The sequence below is a fragment of the Lasioglossum baleicum genome, chromosome 5, assembly GCF_051020765.1.
Source record: "Lasioglossum baleicum chromosome 5, iyLasBale1, whole genome shotgun sequence".
In the NCBI taxonomy this organism is placed as follows: Eukaryota; Metazoa; Arthropoda; class Insecta; order Hymenoptera; family Halictidae; genus Lasioglossum; species Lasioglossum baleicum.
Genome location: NC_134933.1, coordinates 3,839,775 through 3,854,504, shown reverse-complemented (window position 1 = coordinate 3,854,504; position 14,730 = coordinate 3,839,775). Strand labels below are relative to the sequence as shown.

Genomic DNA, 14,730 nt, shown 5'->3' with positions numbered 1-14,730 from the left:
GAGCACGGCTTAATAGCATCCTTGATAACCAACTGAAAAAAAGTATTAAATTTAGCCGTTAAAACATATTGTTCATTGAGATAATGTCTACTTCGTTAAATAATTGTTATTAACATGTTTTTACTTGTAATGTATGAGCGAAACATGGAATTCGCTCCCATGTACGATTCAATCGTATAGCTTTCATTATATTTGCAGCGTTATCAGTTACAAAAAATATATTGAATTCTTCATTATGCAGGTTCCATTCTCTCAGTGTATTCTTTAAAAATGAATGAATGTGTTCACCGGTGTGGGATTCCGTGACGTTGCTGATTTTCAGTGTCAAGTTTTGTATAACGAAATTGCTGTTCATATAGTGAACCGTTACGGACAGGTAATTTTCATTAGACCTTGACGTCCATCCATCCGTCGTGAAAGCAAAAGATTCCGTCTAAAAATTGAGAAGATTAATTAAAGATTACAAAAAACATATACACACTTCACTATTATAATTCAATAAAAATATTCTGACTTACAGTTTCGATATCTTTTTCTAGTATCGTCGCAATCCTTTCCTTCTCGTTCTCATATATGGTAGGTATAATGGTATCCGAGAAAGTGATACGACTAGGTAAATTGTACCGCGGCTCTAACAGTTTAATTAAATTTTTGAATCCGCTATCATTGACAATGCAGAACGGCTGACAATCACGTATGATCATCAAGGCAATGGCTGTAGTAATTGCTTTCGCCCTTGTAGAATTGCTATCCAGCATGACTAGGTTTTCATCCACATTTGTGACATCGCGTCTGGTGGGGACTTCTTGCTGCTGTACCGCGACATATACTTCACGATGCTGGCATTCTACATGCCGTTTTAGCGATGTTGTGCTAGCCCGCTTGCATTTAAATACCTTTTGACAAAGCTTGCACACTAGGGCTGTTCGAGTACTCGCAAAATGCGAGCCGAGCTAAGCTCGACTCGATTGGTCGAGTCGAGTCGAGTACTCGCACGAAGCGAGCGGCTCGCATCGATGCAAGCTACCCGCATCGAAGCGAGCTACTCGCGCCGACGTCATCGGCTCGCATCGGTGCGAGTTACTTGCATCGATGCGAGTACTCGACCGGCTCGATCAATCCAGTCGAGCTTAGCTCAGCTCGCACCGACCCACAGTGCGCCGGAATGCCTGTTTCTTGGACAAAATTCTATAACTTTTGTTCTGTTCATGATAGAGACATGAAACAAAGTGGGTTTTTTTATTTATATTGAGAGCAATCACAATATGATATTATTATAAATATAGTATTTATTTAAACATTAAAAAACGATATTTACAAACAAAATTTTGTTTTATTGGTGGTTTTCAGTAGATATATGAATTCGCAGTTCAGTTCTTCCGAAACTGAAACGTCGTTTTAAATTAAATTTTTTTCATAAATAGCAAATGATCGGAATTGTGGAAGAAATACTAAAAGTTGCATTATACAACTTCTTCATGTGGACCTATATTGAAAATTTAACAAATACGCTATGTAGATCTGTGTTAATTGAACAACAAACGTCTACTATTTGATCTTCCTAAAATTCGCGTACAGATTCGCTTGTAACTAATTTCCTACTGAATTTTTTAAATCTTTTTCTCAAAAACTGATTTATTTTGACATAGTATGAACATTGTTTTAAATCGATATGAAGCAGTGACTTTTTCGATTTTTGTCAATGGTTCGGCGCACTGTGGCGAGCGTGCGATTCGTACGAAACGAACGGCATGCATGAAGGAATTGATTCGAAATAAATTCAAGCGTAATACGACATTGAAGTTCTCGCCGTGCCACGTTTAAATTATTATATTGTACAAACTTTAAAAAACGCAATACTCTTAAAAAAATAATTTTAAAAATATTTTATTTGTCTATATTTCAATATATGAACAATACTTCCAGCAGATACGATTAGAATCCCACACCGAATGATTTTCTTTTTCGTTAAACACTTTTTTTTCTTCTTTCTTAATCATATAATTGTTGTAGTGATATTTCTCAAATATATTGTCAAAGCAATATTTATATTGCATTTTTACGTTTGTTAAAAATGTTCAATATTACATAATACACATACAAAAGGTAAAGAAATATCGAAAAAGTTGATTTTTATTTTTTTTAAGTACATTGCACTATATATATATATATGGTATATATAAAATTCTGAAAAACATTAAGAAAAATGATTTCGACAATATCCCATTACTGAATTTTTATAAAACTGTTATCTCCCATACTTCAATAGGAAATATGCATTTTTTTCGAATGTTTTAAAATATGCAATTTTTTAAAGACGTTCGCATAATTCGAAAATCTGAAAAGCATATGCATTAATAATCACGATGGGACACAACTAACATATTAATATAAATAAACGAGTTATGTACTTTGGAAACTTTAAAATAAAACTCATTTCACGGCTACACATCAGATACATTGTATACATTGTTTGTTTCGTGTAAGCCGTTCGCTTCGGTGCGAGTAAGCTATCTTCTCGCATCGGTGAGATCGGTGCTTTGAAAAATATATTTAATATATCTCTACAACAATTATATGGTTAACAAAAAAGAAAAAAAGCGGGATTCGATTCGCAGCGGGAGACCTTGCCGTCTGCACTAATTGTATCTGCTGGAAGTATTGTTCATATTAATTGAAATATAGGCAAATAAAATATTTTTAAAATTATTTTTTTAAGAGCATTGCATTTTTTAAAGTTTGTACTTTATTTTTCTGAATACAAGAATGTTCACTATTACATAATACACCTACAAAAGGTAAAGAAATATCGGAAAAGATTATTTTTATTTTTTTTAAGTACGATGCACTACATAAAAAATTCTGGAAAAAATTAAAAACGGTTGTTTTAACAATATCTCATTATTGAATTTTTATATACCTGATATTTCCCAAACTTCAATAGGAAATATGCATTTTTCCGAATTTTTGGTAATTTCCAATTTTTTAAAACCTGTTCGCAAAGTCTGTAAAATCTGAAAAAATATACATTAATAATCATGATAAGACACATCCAACATAATAATTTAAACGTGGCACTGCGAGAACTTCAATGTCGTATTACGTTTGAATTTATTTCGAGTCGATTCCTTGATGCAAGCCGTTCATTTCGTACGAATCACACGCTCGCTGCAAGCCGCGGTAAGCTCGACTGGACTCGCATCGATGCAAGTAACTCGCACCGATGCAAGTAACTCGCACCGATGCGAGCCGATGACGTCGACGCGAGTAGCTCGCTTCGATGCGGGTAGCTTGCATCGATGCGAGCTACTCGCATCGTGCGAGCCGCTCGCTTCGTGCGAGTACTCGACTCGGCTCGACCAATCGAGTCTCGACTCGACTCGACCAGTCGAGCTCGAGCTTAGCTCGGCTCGCCTGCAGCCCTACTTCCGACATCCCCACGTCTAAGGCAAGGTCCGCCAGTCAGCCTTACTGATGAGTCCTCTGGCGGGCCTGGGACGAAACGCCTCCTTCCTTTTTCCTCCTCTCCTTCCCAAGTAGTCGAGCTATGTATCATAGTTGCCCATGGCTATGCTAGCTCCTACACAATTACTGATCGGTTTTGGGTGCCTTGCAAAATCAGATGGGCAGTACTTGTCAACTGCTTTCATTCTCTCGTTGATTATATGAATTTCTCTAGGAGATAGTTTGGAGTGTCTTGTATAATAACCACATTTCCAGGCAAAGAAGATCTTTCTTACAACGCCGATGCATACTGAATGCATATATTCGAATACTACTTGCGTTACCATTCCCATTTGTAGAGAAGCTAAGGGACTGGAACCGTCTTTATGATGAACATCATAAAGAGATCTCGCGTATTCATCGTCGGTTCGCGAATCGTGTTCAGTTCCAAGGAAAATCGTACGATTTTGTACCCTTTCGAAGGTTTTGCCCTTTATTAAAACGTCCAATAAACTCACTTAGAATCAACAATATGTACACAACTTTGAAAACTCTCACAAAAAATTTAATCTCTAAAAACTATCTTATCGCTATTCGCTCGCTCTGGAGTAAGTATTACCTGCTTCACTACAAACTAATTCGCACGCTTCTAACCCTAACTTTTTTAATTTTTTCCCTTATAAGTATGATTAACCCCTACTTTTTTAATTGTGGGGTTACTCCTTTTTGAGTACCCTCTTGAAAGAGTACCCACACGGGGGGTCTAAAAAAAATTAAAAATTTCCTTTTTCCCCCCCAGCGCCAGCAAATTGCCGGGCTGTGTCATCGCATAACAGAATTGAAGAACAGGAAGTGCTGGGCATGTCTTGTAAATTCTGACAATGAATATTAAGAAATGATTCCGAATTTTCGCGTGAAGGCTCATCATTTAAATTGTGCGCGAATGAAGTGGTAGTGGTGGATGTGTCCTGCACAGTGCCAACATTAGCTGGTTTCGCTTGTTTGTAACGTTTCAAATTGGATCTCACTTCCTTTAAAATGCGTCGTCTTTGGGCAGGACCTAAGTACCAAAATGCTTTTCGCTATATCGAAGTTTTTAAGATTCTGGAAAACATTTGGGCAAAATGATACCGGTGAAAAATGATATCTATTGCATTTATAGATGTTTCCACAAATCAGGTTGGATTAGTTTCTCGTGATATATGCGCACGTGCCAACACTTTTTTACTTGAGACGACTAGAAGCGCAGAACCTGGTGATACTGAAAGCTTGATTGTGATCAGAAATGCTCATACAACAACAATTAGATAATTATACTTTATATTTTTGCAAACTAAAATATACATATAAGCCTTAAAAGTTGGTAAACGAAATATCTGTTTATGTGTATTAGGCACCTGTTATATATATATATATATCTCTCTCTCTCTCTCTCTCTCTCTCTCTCTCTGCGGACACAAAAGAAGATAGATTAGAGTGGTGTTCAAAGCTTAACAAAACGTTGAATTTGATACATGCTTGTGGTGGAGTGTCGGCATTATCGTAACACTATCGTAGCATTATTAAACTGCTGAACCACCCCCCAAGCAATCTTTAGAAATGTGGAGAAATATTAAACTAAAAATATGAGGAATCTTTTAAACTCGTACAAGTTAAAGAAGATGCCACACGCCACAAAGACAGAAATGAAAAAAATACAAAAGAAAATGTATTCAAAAATTCCAACAGTCCGGAGAAAACGCCGAAGAACGCAATATCCAGCACAAGTGGCAGTTCCCGCCCTTCACCAAGATTTGGCCTTAAAATGATATGAAATATTTGAATTTCATCACAGCTCACAGACGGCAAGCTGCTTTGAACGAAGTTCAACGATTAAAAGTAGAAGGCACATTGAAACCTGTCTCTCCTGGATCACCGGAATTACAAGAAAGTGGTTCTTTAACGGTCTCTGCTATCACTCTGCCCCTTAAACGAGAGTACTATCGCAGCAATGGTACAAGTAATTATTGCTGTTGTCAAATAACATTTTTGAAAACATTGCGGTGGAGACACTGGTTGATTTGATACTCATATTTTAGATACATGCCTCCATTTTGTTTGTTTAATGAGACATTTGGAGGACATAGTGGCTACTCCACTAGTTGTTTTAGAATCTGGCGACAGAATCCTGCGTTTTCCGACAATTAAATTAAAGGATTTGTATAAAGATATTAAAATTACTGTCGAGATTATACTCGCTTGAAACAAAATCGGAAATTTTAACACATGAAATAAAATATCACATTCATAATGGTAACGGATGCAGTAGCAGTAACAACAATTGCTATAAAAAGGTAAGCACATTTTGGTGCACAATCGTATACAGTTTCAATAAACAGTGATATGTTTCGCAGCTTGCAAATAAAACTCTTAAAAAGTTTTTAAAACAAGAAAGCCGATTAGTTATGCCAAGTGTTCAAAGTCCGGCTGGCCCATCTGCTGTTCGATCCCCAGCATTTCAATTGTCTGGCTACGTTATTTTCAGTCTGAAGGAAGTGCATCGACAGCAATTTACATTAAATAAGGTTAGCATTAATGATACAATGCAATGTATCTCCTTATAGAGCTTATTACATGCAACTAACTTGAGGAGTCTCGCGTCGGTCGTCGCCGTGTACGGTTATATCTTTGTACCCATATCTTTGTTCCATCATTTTATGTTTCATTAAATCATAGTATAAATACCCATACAGCGAAGCGTGCCGAAAGCCACATCTCGATGACTAGATTGTGGCCACGCCACAAATGCGCGTGAGGGCTCGTAGTTTTCCCTCGACACGATCTCGGCACGATTTCGGCATAAGTCGTTCTCGCCACAATACACAACAGACGTATAATTGCATCTAGCGTAAAATATCTCTATAAGTCAAGACTATAAAACAGCTAGCTAAAACATAAAAACATTTTTTACTTGTCTACATTTATTTTCAACTTAAAGGATTGATGCAGTAAACTGAAAGATAGACTGAAACAAGTCATGTCTAAACGTTATGTCAACGAAACGAATGCATTGGATTTATCAAAGTTCCATAGAGACCCGGGTTGGTATATCATTTCGGATTTAAAAGATTTCCTATCCTATTTTCCTATTTCGAATCGATGATGTTAACTAAACATGATTTTTCATTCATTCTAGATCTTGCCGACGACTATTTCTGTTCTCTATCTCGGCCTATCCTGTTAAAAACTGTATTAGACATCGCATCGGAACACATACCGAATCTGGAAGCACTGAATTTAGACGGAACCCGATTGCATATGTTGGAAAGATTAAATGTATTGAGTAAAAAGTTCTCGAAATCGAAGATACTATACATCGGAGACAATTGGGTCAGTCATTACGAAATTACGAATGTTTTGTCGTTGTTTATGGTGAAACATGTTAGGCAAAGGTACATGGATTATATTCTAAAGTTAATAATTCCAGGTAAAGGACATTAAGCAAATAGATCATATCAAAGACTTAAAGCTGGAGGAATTGAAGCTAACTGGAAATCCCGTTTGCAACAAGTATAAAACTCGACAAAGCGAATACATTAGGTAATGTATGGTTTTAATACGATCTCTCTATTCGCTTGATAAAAGAATTCTCCAGGTAGATAGTTTCCTGAAGCTACTAACACAGCCAGAAATGTTTACTACGTTCCCATTGAAAATGTTGAAACATTCTCAAGAAAGCTCTACACGGGCAGCTTAACAGAACTGCTTTGTGTACTTTGAACCGATTTAGTTTCGATTTGTGTTGTCTAATGTACTTAAAATTTAGTAACAGGAATTGATTAGTAGAGAACAATTGTCCCTGGAATGTTCTGAATGGTCCGTGTGTCAATTTTCTTCTACATATTGTATCCTTCAATACTAAGGCAAATATTTCTGTTATTCCGACTAACTTGGAGCTTCCGGGCTTCTGGCTTTTCTTTCCCGACATTAGCGACGTGCGGAGACGGTTTCCTAAACTTCTACGGCTGGTAAGTCATTATCAAACTCTATCTGTACGATTCGAATCGTATCAACAAAATATACGTAATTATTCTTATATTCTCTATATATTAAAATAGGATGGTATGGAACTCCCAAAACCAATCCTGTTCGACGTAGCGGACGACGGAAATAAGTTGCCGCCCTCTCGGAGAATGTTCGTTGCGAACGCGGAAGCGCAAGAAATTGCTAGCCAATTTCTGCAACAATATTTTCTTATATTCGATAGCGAGAACCGTCAACCGTTGTTGGACGCGTATGACGAGCACGCGTCCTTTAGCATGACCGTGTCTTATACCCACAATAGTAACAAGTAAGTTGAGAATAGGCGCGGCGCGGCGGCCGATATGTTCTTTATTGAAAATATATTCCACGATACCAACAACAACTTTGCTTCTATCTAGATTAAGCGGATACCTTATGGAAAACAGAAACTTGTACAGAGTAAACGATACGAACAAGAGACAAAAATTATTGAAGCAAGGAAGATTATCCGTGGTCTCGTTTATTTCTACAATGCCACAAACTATGCACTATATAAACACATTTACGATGGATGTTAGCCTAGTGACGGTAAGTTATTTTCTACGTTTGGCAAAAGAGTCGAAGAATAGTGTATCCCTCGCCGCCGCCGATATAATTCTCCCTCGGACCAGTCTTTTCTTTCTCGACAATTATGTGTATCGAGAAAACACTCCCTACTACGATTTCTTTTTAGACAAAAAAAAAAACAATTGCATCGCTTGTCATTTCAGGAAGTGATGATGTTGATCACAGTCACGGGTCTTTTTAAAGAGCTGGACAAGAAAGACCAGGTTCTTCGTCATTTCAATAGAACGTTTATAATCGTACCTGAAGGGACTGGTTATTGTATTCGAAACGAACAATTACATATCGGTAATCCAACGGCCGCTCAAACGAAGAACCTGAACACTCAGATGACATCCCAGGAGGTGTCGAGCCCAACGCAGCAAGACGCATCATCGTCGAGCAGTACCACCCCTTTGAAGCAGCCAGTTCCACCGCAATTGTCTGAAGCAGTGAAACAACAAATGACCGCGACGCTCAGTCAACAGACGAATATGAATATAGAATGGAGTCTGAAGTGTCTCGAGGAGGTACAATGGAATTACAACAACGCGCTTGCGGCATTCCAGGAGTTTTTCAAACGAGGACAGATCCCATCGGAAGCATTTAAGAAATAAGTATACTGTGTGTCTCGAACATCTTTTCTAATTATACTTGTATTACGTTATCGATGCATGCGTGGTACTTGGTACTTGGTGCTTCTGTATCATGATCTGAACAAGGACTCGAAGGTATTGGGTGTTTGTTATTTTATTGTTCGCTTCGCGTTATCGCGTTTATCGCGTTATATCAAATTATGTTTCCCTTCGATTTCATTACCCAAGATCTTCATTTTTGTCCCTAGCGATATATATCTATTCGCGGTAAAGGAAAAAGAAGCTTGTGCATCCACGAGGAACGCGGAAAGTGTTTTTCTAGGAACGTTAGTGTTTACGTGGAAAGCTCATGCGTTCACACGCTTCTTTTCGCTTTAACCGAATGGAATATATTCGAGTGTTCAATTTTTCTTTTTTCTTTTTTCTTCGAATACGAAGAAAAATCTCATGTTTACGATCGTAAAGGGCGATTGTCCTACATTCAGCTCATGATATGCGTACCCAAATCAGAACAAAGTTTGGTGAATCAAGTGATGATGGTTCGTAGACGTAGACAAACAAGTTCTTTAAAGAGGGAATAATATTTCTGCGCGATATAATTCAACGCTATATTCCTTTTTCTTTCTTCTTTCGTCTTTTTTCTACTTTCATTTTTCTATTTACAATGAACCTTTCGGGTTAAACGAAAAAAGGTCATTCGAGACTAATTACTCTGACGAACCTGTTCGGTCGAGTCGCGTACGAATCACATTTCATCATCACGTATCATCTTCGAATAATCGTCAATTGTTTTACGTACGAGAATCGAACCATAAATTCGACACTTGTGCCGTGCAAGTCATACTTGAAATTTACATACTGCCTATTTTAATTAGATTTTACAAACATGATTATGTTTATTTTTCGGAATAATCGATGATGCACTTCGCATAGTAACACACCTGCTGTCTCAGGGATCCAATATACGTTTGGATCGCGTGTCCTATGTCGATTCGAATCAGCTAATTATTAAATATTATTGAACAAGTATGATAAAAGCAGTGTATGATCGTGTGTCCCCGCTCGATGTACAGAAATTCTGATTGTGATATCTTAGATAAAATAAGCATAATTATGTGCACAATAGAAATTAGTTTCCATTAACTGCACCTGATGACAGAGGTGCAACGCAGTGCAACAAAGAAAGAAAAAAAAAAGAATGCATAATTTTTGTACGATGCTGGCCGACCTCGTTTGTTGCAATCACGTGTTGCACAGTTTTGTCTCACAATCTCAGTTCAAGTGCATTAGTCTGCATAAAAAGTAAAGAAAAGAAAAGAAAAAAAAAAGAATCTCCTACAGGGAATGTAGATCCTTTTCTCGGATCTAGAATTTTATCAATTGATATTGAAATTATTCATCTATATGCAGGATAATGAAACATATCGACCAGCTTCGGACAATTTGTAAAAAAGAAAAAGTACGCGTTGCATTCGCTTTCTACGGAACACTACACTACACTGTATATGTACATAAAAATGTAATGTGTGAATCATTCACCGTGATTCTACCCCGAGTATGTTACACTTTCGTAATGTCTAAAGACCATGTGCATGCACTGTGTGAATATAAATGATTCATCGGCGTCGGTGTCTGGGTTATAAGAAACGAACTTAACGGGAAAGAAAATGAACTCTCATCATATCAAGGAAGAAAGCTTGACTGCAGTTGGCGCTCAATCACTGAAACTGTTCCACAATTGCTCTTGGGAAAAACTGCCTAGTTCGTCGCAGTATTTCACTGTGACGAGAAAGCAATCAAGAAAATGGGAAAAACAGAGTAGTCCTAATGAGATGTTTAGGACCGTTGGTGAAAAAAAAGAGAAACAAAAGAGTATATGAGACCATTTGCTGGAGGCAAACGTCATAAGTCTGTTATCATCATCATCGTCCCCCTTCCTATCTGTAGTCTGTCGCAACGCAGTCGATGCGCTATGACGAATAGGATAGAAATTTTCCCTCTATCATAATACGAATAGATGGACCAACGATTAGCATCGAACAGAATGAATTCTGACTCGAGCTTTGTGCATGAGCTGCTCCTGAATCCAGAAATCAGTTTCTGCAGTGGCAGTTTGCTCTGGTTACACAGAAAACGCAATGACCGCCTGTGTCTCTGCTACAAAGGCACGTTGGATAATATCGACAGACTTAACGAATGTGTAACAGAATGTACATAATATACAGGGAATGTGGATCTACGTGATTTTGGCAAGATATGTCATCGATCTCTCGTCAGATTTTTAAGCTGCTCGAACGCTGAGAAACGCGCAGACCAAATGAATAACGGTCATCCGAGAGAATAGTTTATGTTCACACTCTGTATCGATTCGCGTCAACCTTGAACGTGTCAACTTTCGGCGCATAATTCCTAATAGAAACCCGTTACCACCGTACGAACAAAATCTTTTTTACTAATTGATTTCTGCAAATATAACGGAAAATGGCGGAAAATGGTCGACCGTGAGTATTGTATTTAAGATCGCTTTGAAAGAATTGTAATATACGAGTACGTGTTAAGAATAGGTTTTTGCAGTTTTTGCCTAGTTTCGTCGGGTAAAAAGAGAGGAATGCTCGAACATAATGCAAACTGTAAATACACATGACAAGTGAATATTAACTAGAATAAATCTTTGCATACATAAATTTGGGTTTTTCGTATAGAGAACATTTATTGAAGATACATATAATGTAAATAAAAAGGTAAAGAAGCATTATCAAGTAAGCATTATCAGTTTTCTTTTACCGTATCCTCTCTAAATGTCATTGGTTGTCGGTTTAATTGTAGCGGCGCTTACCTCGATTTATTCTTCCGGGATCTAAAGATAATAATAATAATAATATACGCGTATAAATTAGTATTTAAGTATGTAAAATATGATGCTGTACTTACTTCGTTATTCGTTTGTTTGCCTTTTCTCTTAGGCCGTCCACACACGGGTCGATTGTAATCGCGTCGTGAAGTTCGTACGTCTTGCTCGTCATGTACGATTCATGCGACGGACGCGATTGGCGTCCACACACGGGTCGATTGTAATGGAGTCGTGAAGTTTGCACGTCTTGATCGTCGTATGTTTCATGCGACGGACGCGATTGGCGTCCATACACGGGTCGATTGTAATCGCGTCGTGAAGTTCGTACGTCATGATCGTCATGTACGATTCATTTCACGGACGCGATTGCCATTTGCACACGGGTCGATTGCTGTCGATTTGTGTTTTTCACACATCAAGAAACACGTTTTCATTTAAAAAAAAACTTAAAAAAAAATTAAACCGACTTCGAAAAAACGCACTAAAAAGTATAAAAAAGTGTGAAATAAAAAAAAAACTATTTAAAAAGAAAAAACGCACTAAAAAGTATAAAATAATTTCCATTTAATTTATGTGAATACACACGAACTTAAATACAATACAATCTTTTTGGAGGCGGCGCAAATATATTATTTAAATATAAATATATTAGTATTTAGAAGAATTTAAGGATTTTCGTAATTTCAAGTGTCGAAAATTTTCAATTTTGCGCCGCCTCCAAAAAGATTGTATTGTATTTAAGTTCGTATGTATTCACATAAATTAAATGGAAATTATTTTATACTTTTTAGAGCGTTTTTTATTTTTAAATAGTTTTTTTTTATTTCACACTTTTTTATACTTTTTGGTACGTTTTTTCGAAGTCGGTTTAATTTTTTTTTTTAAAGTTTGTTTTTATTGCACACTTTTTTTTATCTCTGTCAGCCGTCACATTCCAAATCGTAATTTATAAATATCTGAAAGCCGCAATCGATAAACATAAACATATCACAAAAAAAAAGAAAGCGAAGAAAAAAAGGCACATACAGATCGAATTGAGTAACATCTTGCTTTTTCGAAGTCGGTTAAAAATGAGCAGTTCTAGTGATGAGGAGGCCTGCTTTATGTATCTGTGGTACCGGCGGATGAAAAGAAAAAGAAACCGCAAATTATGGGTGCATCCGTATATAGAAAAAAATTTTAACACGCGTTTATTTGTTGGTGCACGAGAAATGCAACAGAGTGACGATAAATTTCTGGCATTTTATAGAATGACCAAAGAAACTTATACACATCTCGTAGAAACTATTTCTCCAGCCATTCACTACACGAACACAAATATGAGGGAATGTGTCAGCGCGGAAGAACGCATACTGATAACACTAAGGTAAGCTTTTTATTTATATAGTTGAATATAATAATGTAATACGAAAAACAAAAACATTAGGCAAAGTAAAAACAAAATTTAATTAACAGGGATTAAGGAACAAACTATTGTACAATATTTTAAAAAGTATTTTCACTTGGTGTATTCGGCGTAGATTGAGCTAAATTCGTAGAATTTCCTCCAAGCTCATCTATGAGTAGCAAAGCTCCCCTTTTGTAGCTCCTCAGTTGTATATCACTCAATTGTACGAGGTCTGGCACAAGGCTGATTAGAAAATTTTTGATTCCTTCCTCTCTCTTGTCCCCTATATTTACTGGTGTAAGGGGGTTTGATAGTTTTGCATGTTTAGCTGAAAAATATGCTGCAATAGCTTTATCTGCTGCATCATAATTTAAAACTTTTCTTTTTCTTATCGGCTGCCCATGTGGACCTCTTGCTCTAATAAGTATTGATTCCGATGGAGGAATCGCCGCAACTCCGTCCCCCTGATGTGCCAATGGTGGCGTTAAAATTAGGGCAGGCTCTCTTAGCATTTCCTCTGTAATATCAGTACTTTCTTCTTCCTTATCTGTCTCCTCGTCAATTTCTGCTGTTGATGTGGTGGCTTCAGTTAAATTACCCGTAGGGTTGCCTACAACTTTTACATATGGAATCGCAAACTGCATTGCGTCCATTAGGTAGTAAGGCTTTTTCTTTGTTGCGCCACTACCACTCGGTTTAGGCTTGAGGTGTCTCACAAATGTACTCCTCAGGTTCCTCCATTTTTCCTTGCATTCATTCACTGTAATAAGGAAAAAAGTAGGTAAGTGCCTCGTTAAGTAAGTACAGTACAGTATAATTCTTCGATCGGAGTCCCAACACCCGGGTTTTGGACGGACTTGGGTAGCGTACAGTGGCTATATTTTTATGACTGCGTCTACCGCGCCGAGACTTCAAACGACGAGCCGAACATAGAGAAAGACAGAATGAAATAGGATCACGTGTTGCCGTCGCCGGCACAGTTTAAGGTGAGCGCATACTAGATGGTCGCGGGAAGGCCGCGGGAAGGCCAAAGCCGCCGATGGACGCCCAAAGCCGCCGATGGACGTCCATGCGCAAGGGAGCAGGGCTACCTGCTGTGCGTGGCAGAAAAAAAGGTCTCCGTGGGCTCCCCACCTCTTTTAGGGAAAGGGACCTTTCTTTCAGGGAGCCCTGCTCCCTGCTGTGGAGCCGTCGGCCCGCTAGAGATTTCTTCCCGCGTGGACGTCCATCGGCGGCTTTGGCCTTCCCGCGGCCTTCCCGCGACCATCTAGTATGCGCTCACCTTTAAAGGCCCGTGCGTCATCACAATGAAACACCAAGACCTCAGCTTTTTTATTTTCTATGATATCATTATGGAACTTTCACCAACATATTCGTGGCATTTCTCTGATTAAAATGATACCAAACACGATATAATTTGGCCAATATTTAGTGGTTTAATTGACGGTAAAAGTTTCGAACGCAACGAAGAAGAGCGTATTGGAAAGAAAGAGATGCGTGCCGGCGGCGGCTACTGTTCGCGTCTCTTTCTTTCCAATACGCTCTTCTTCGTTGCGTTCGAAACTTTCATCGTCGATTAAACCACTAAATATTGGCCAAATTATATCGTGTTTGGTATCATTTTAATCAGAGAAATGCCACGAATATGTTGGTGAAAGTTCCATAATGATATCATAGAAAATAAAAAAGCTGAGGTCTTGGTGTTTCATTGTGATGACGCACGGGCCTTTAAACTGTGCTGGCGACGGCGACACGTGATCCTATTTCATTCTGTCCTTCTCTATGTTCGGCTCGTCGTTTGAAGTCTCGGCGCGGTAGACGCAGTCATAAAAATATAGCCACTGTAC

At 38.0% G+C, this 14,730-nt stretch overlaps 1 protein-coding gene across 2 annotated transcripts in view; it reads left to right on the top strand.

Annotated features, from left to right (window-relative positions):
- The window catches only part of LOC143209177 (nuclear RNA export factor 1-like), a 165,244-nt gene extending 153,637 nt beyond the window's left edge, over positions 1-11,607 (top strand). The window contains exons 2-11 of one of the 2 annotated variants that reach the window (XM_076424519.1): positions 5,279-5,443; positions 5,523-5,777; positions 5,838-6,008; positions 6,422-6,524; positions 6,620-6,813; positions 6,911-7,023; positions 7,415-7,451; positions 7,542-7,774; positions 7,866-8,034; positions 8,217-11,607. In XM_076424519.1, coding sequence (XP_076280634.1) covers positions 6,461-6,524; positions 6,620-6,813; positions 6,911-7,023; positions 7,415-7,451; positions 7,542-7,774; positions 7,866-8,034; positions 8,217-8,666 — 1,260 coding nt within the window. In that variant the 5' untranslated portion in view covers positions 5,279-5,443; positions 5,523-5,777; positions 5,838-6,008; positions 6,422-6,460 and the 3' untranslated portion in view covers positions 8,667-11,607. Of the gene's footprint in view, positions 1-1,056; positions 5,444-5,522; positions 5,778-5,837; positions 6,009-6,421; positions 6,525-6,619; positions 6,814-6,910; positions 7,024-7,414; positions 7,452-7,541; positions 7,775-7,865; positions 8,035-8,216 lie in introns of those variants that run through there. The other variant, XM_076424520.1, reaches the window with a different exon arrangement.
- Positions 11,608-14,730: the final 3,123 nt, after the last annotated feature.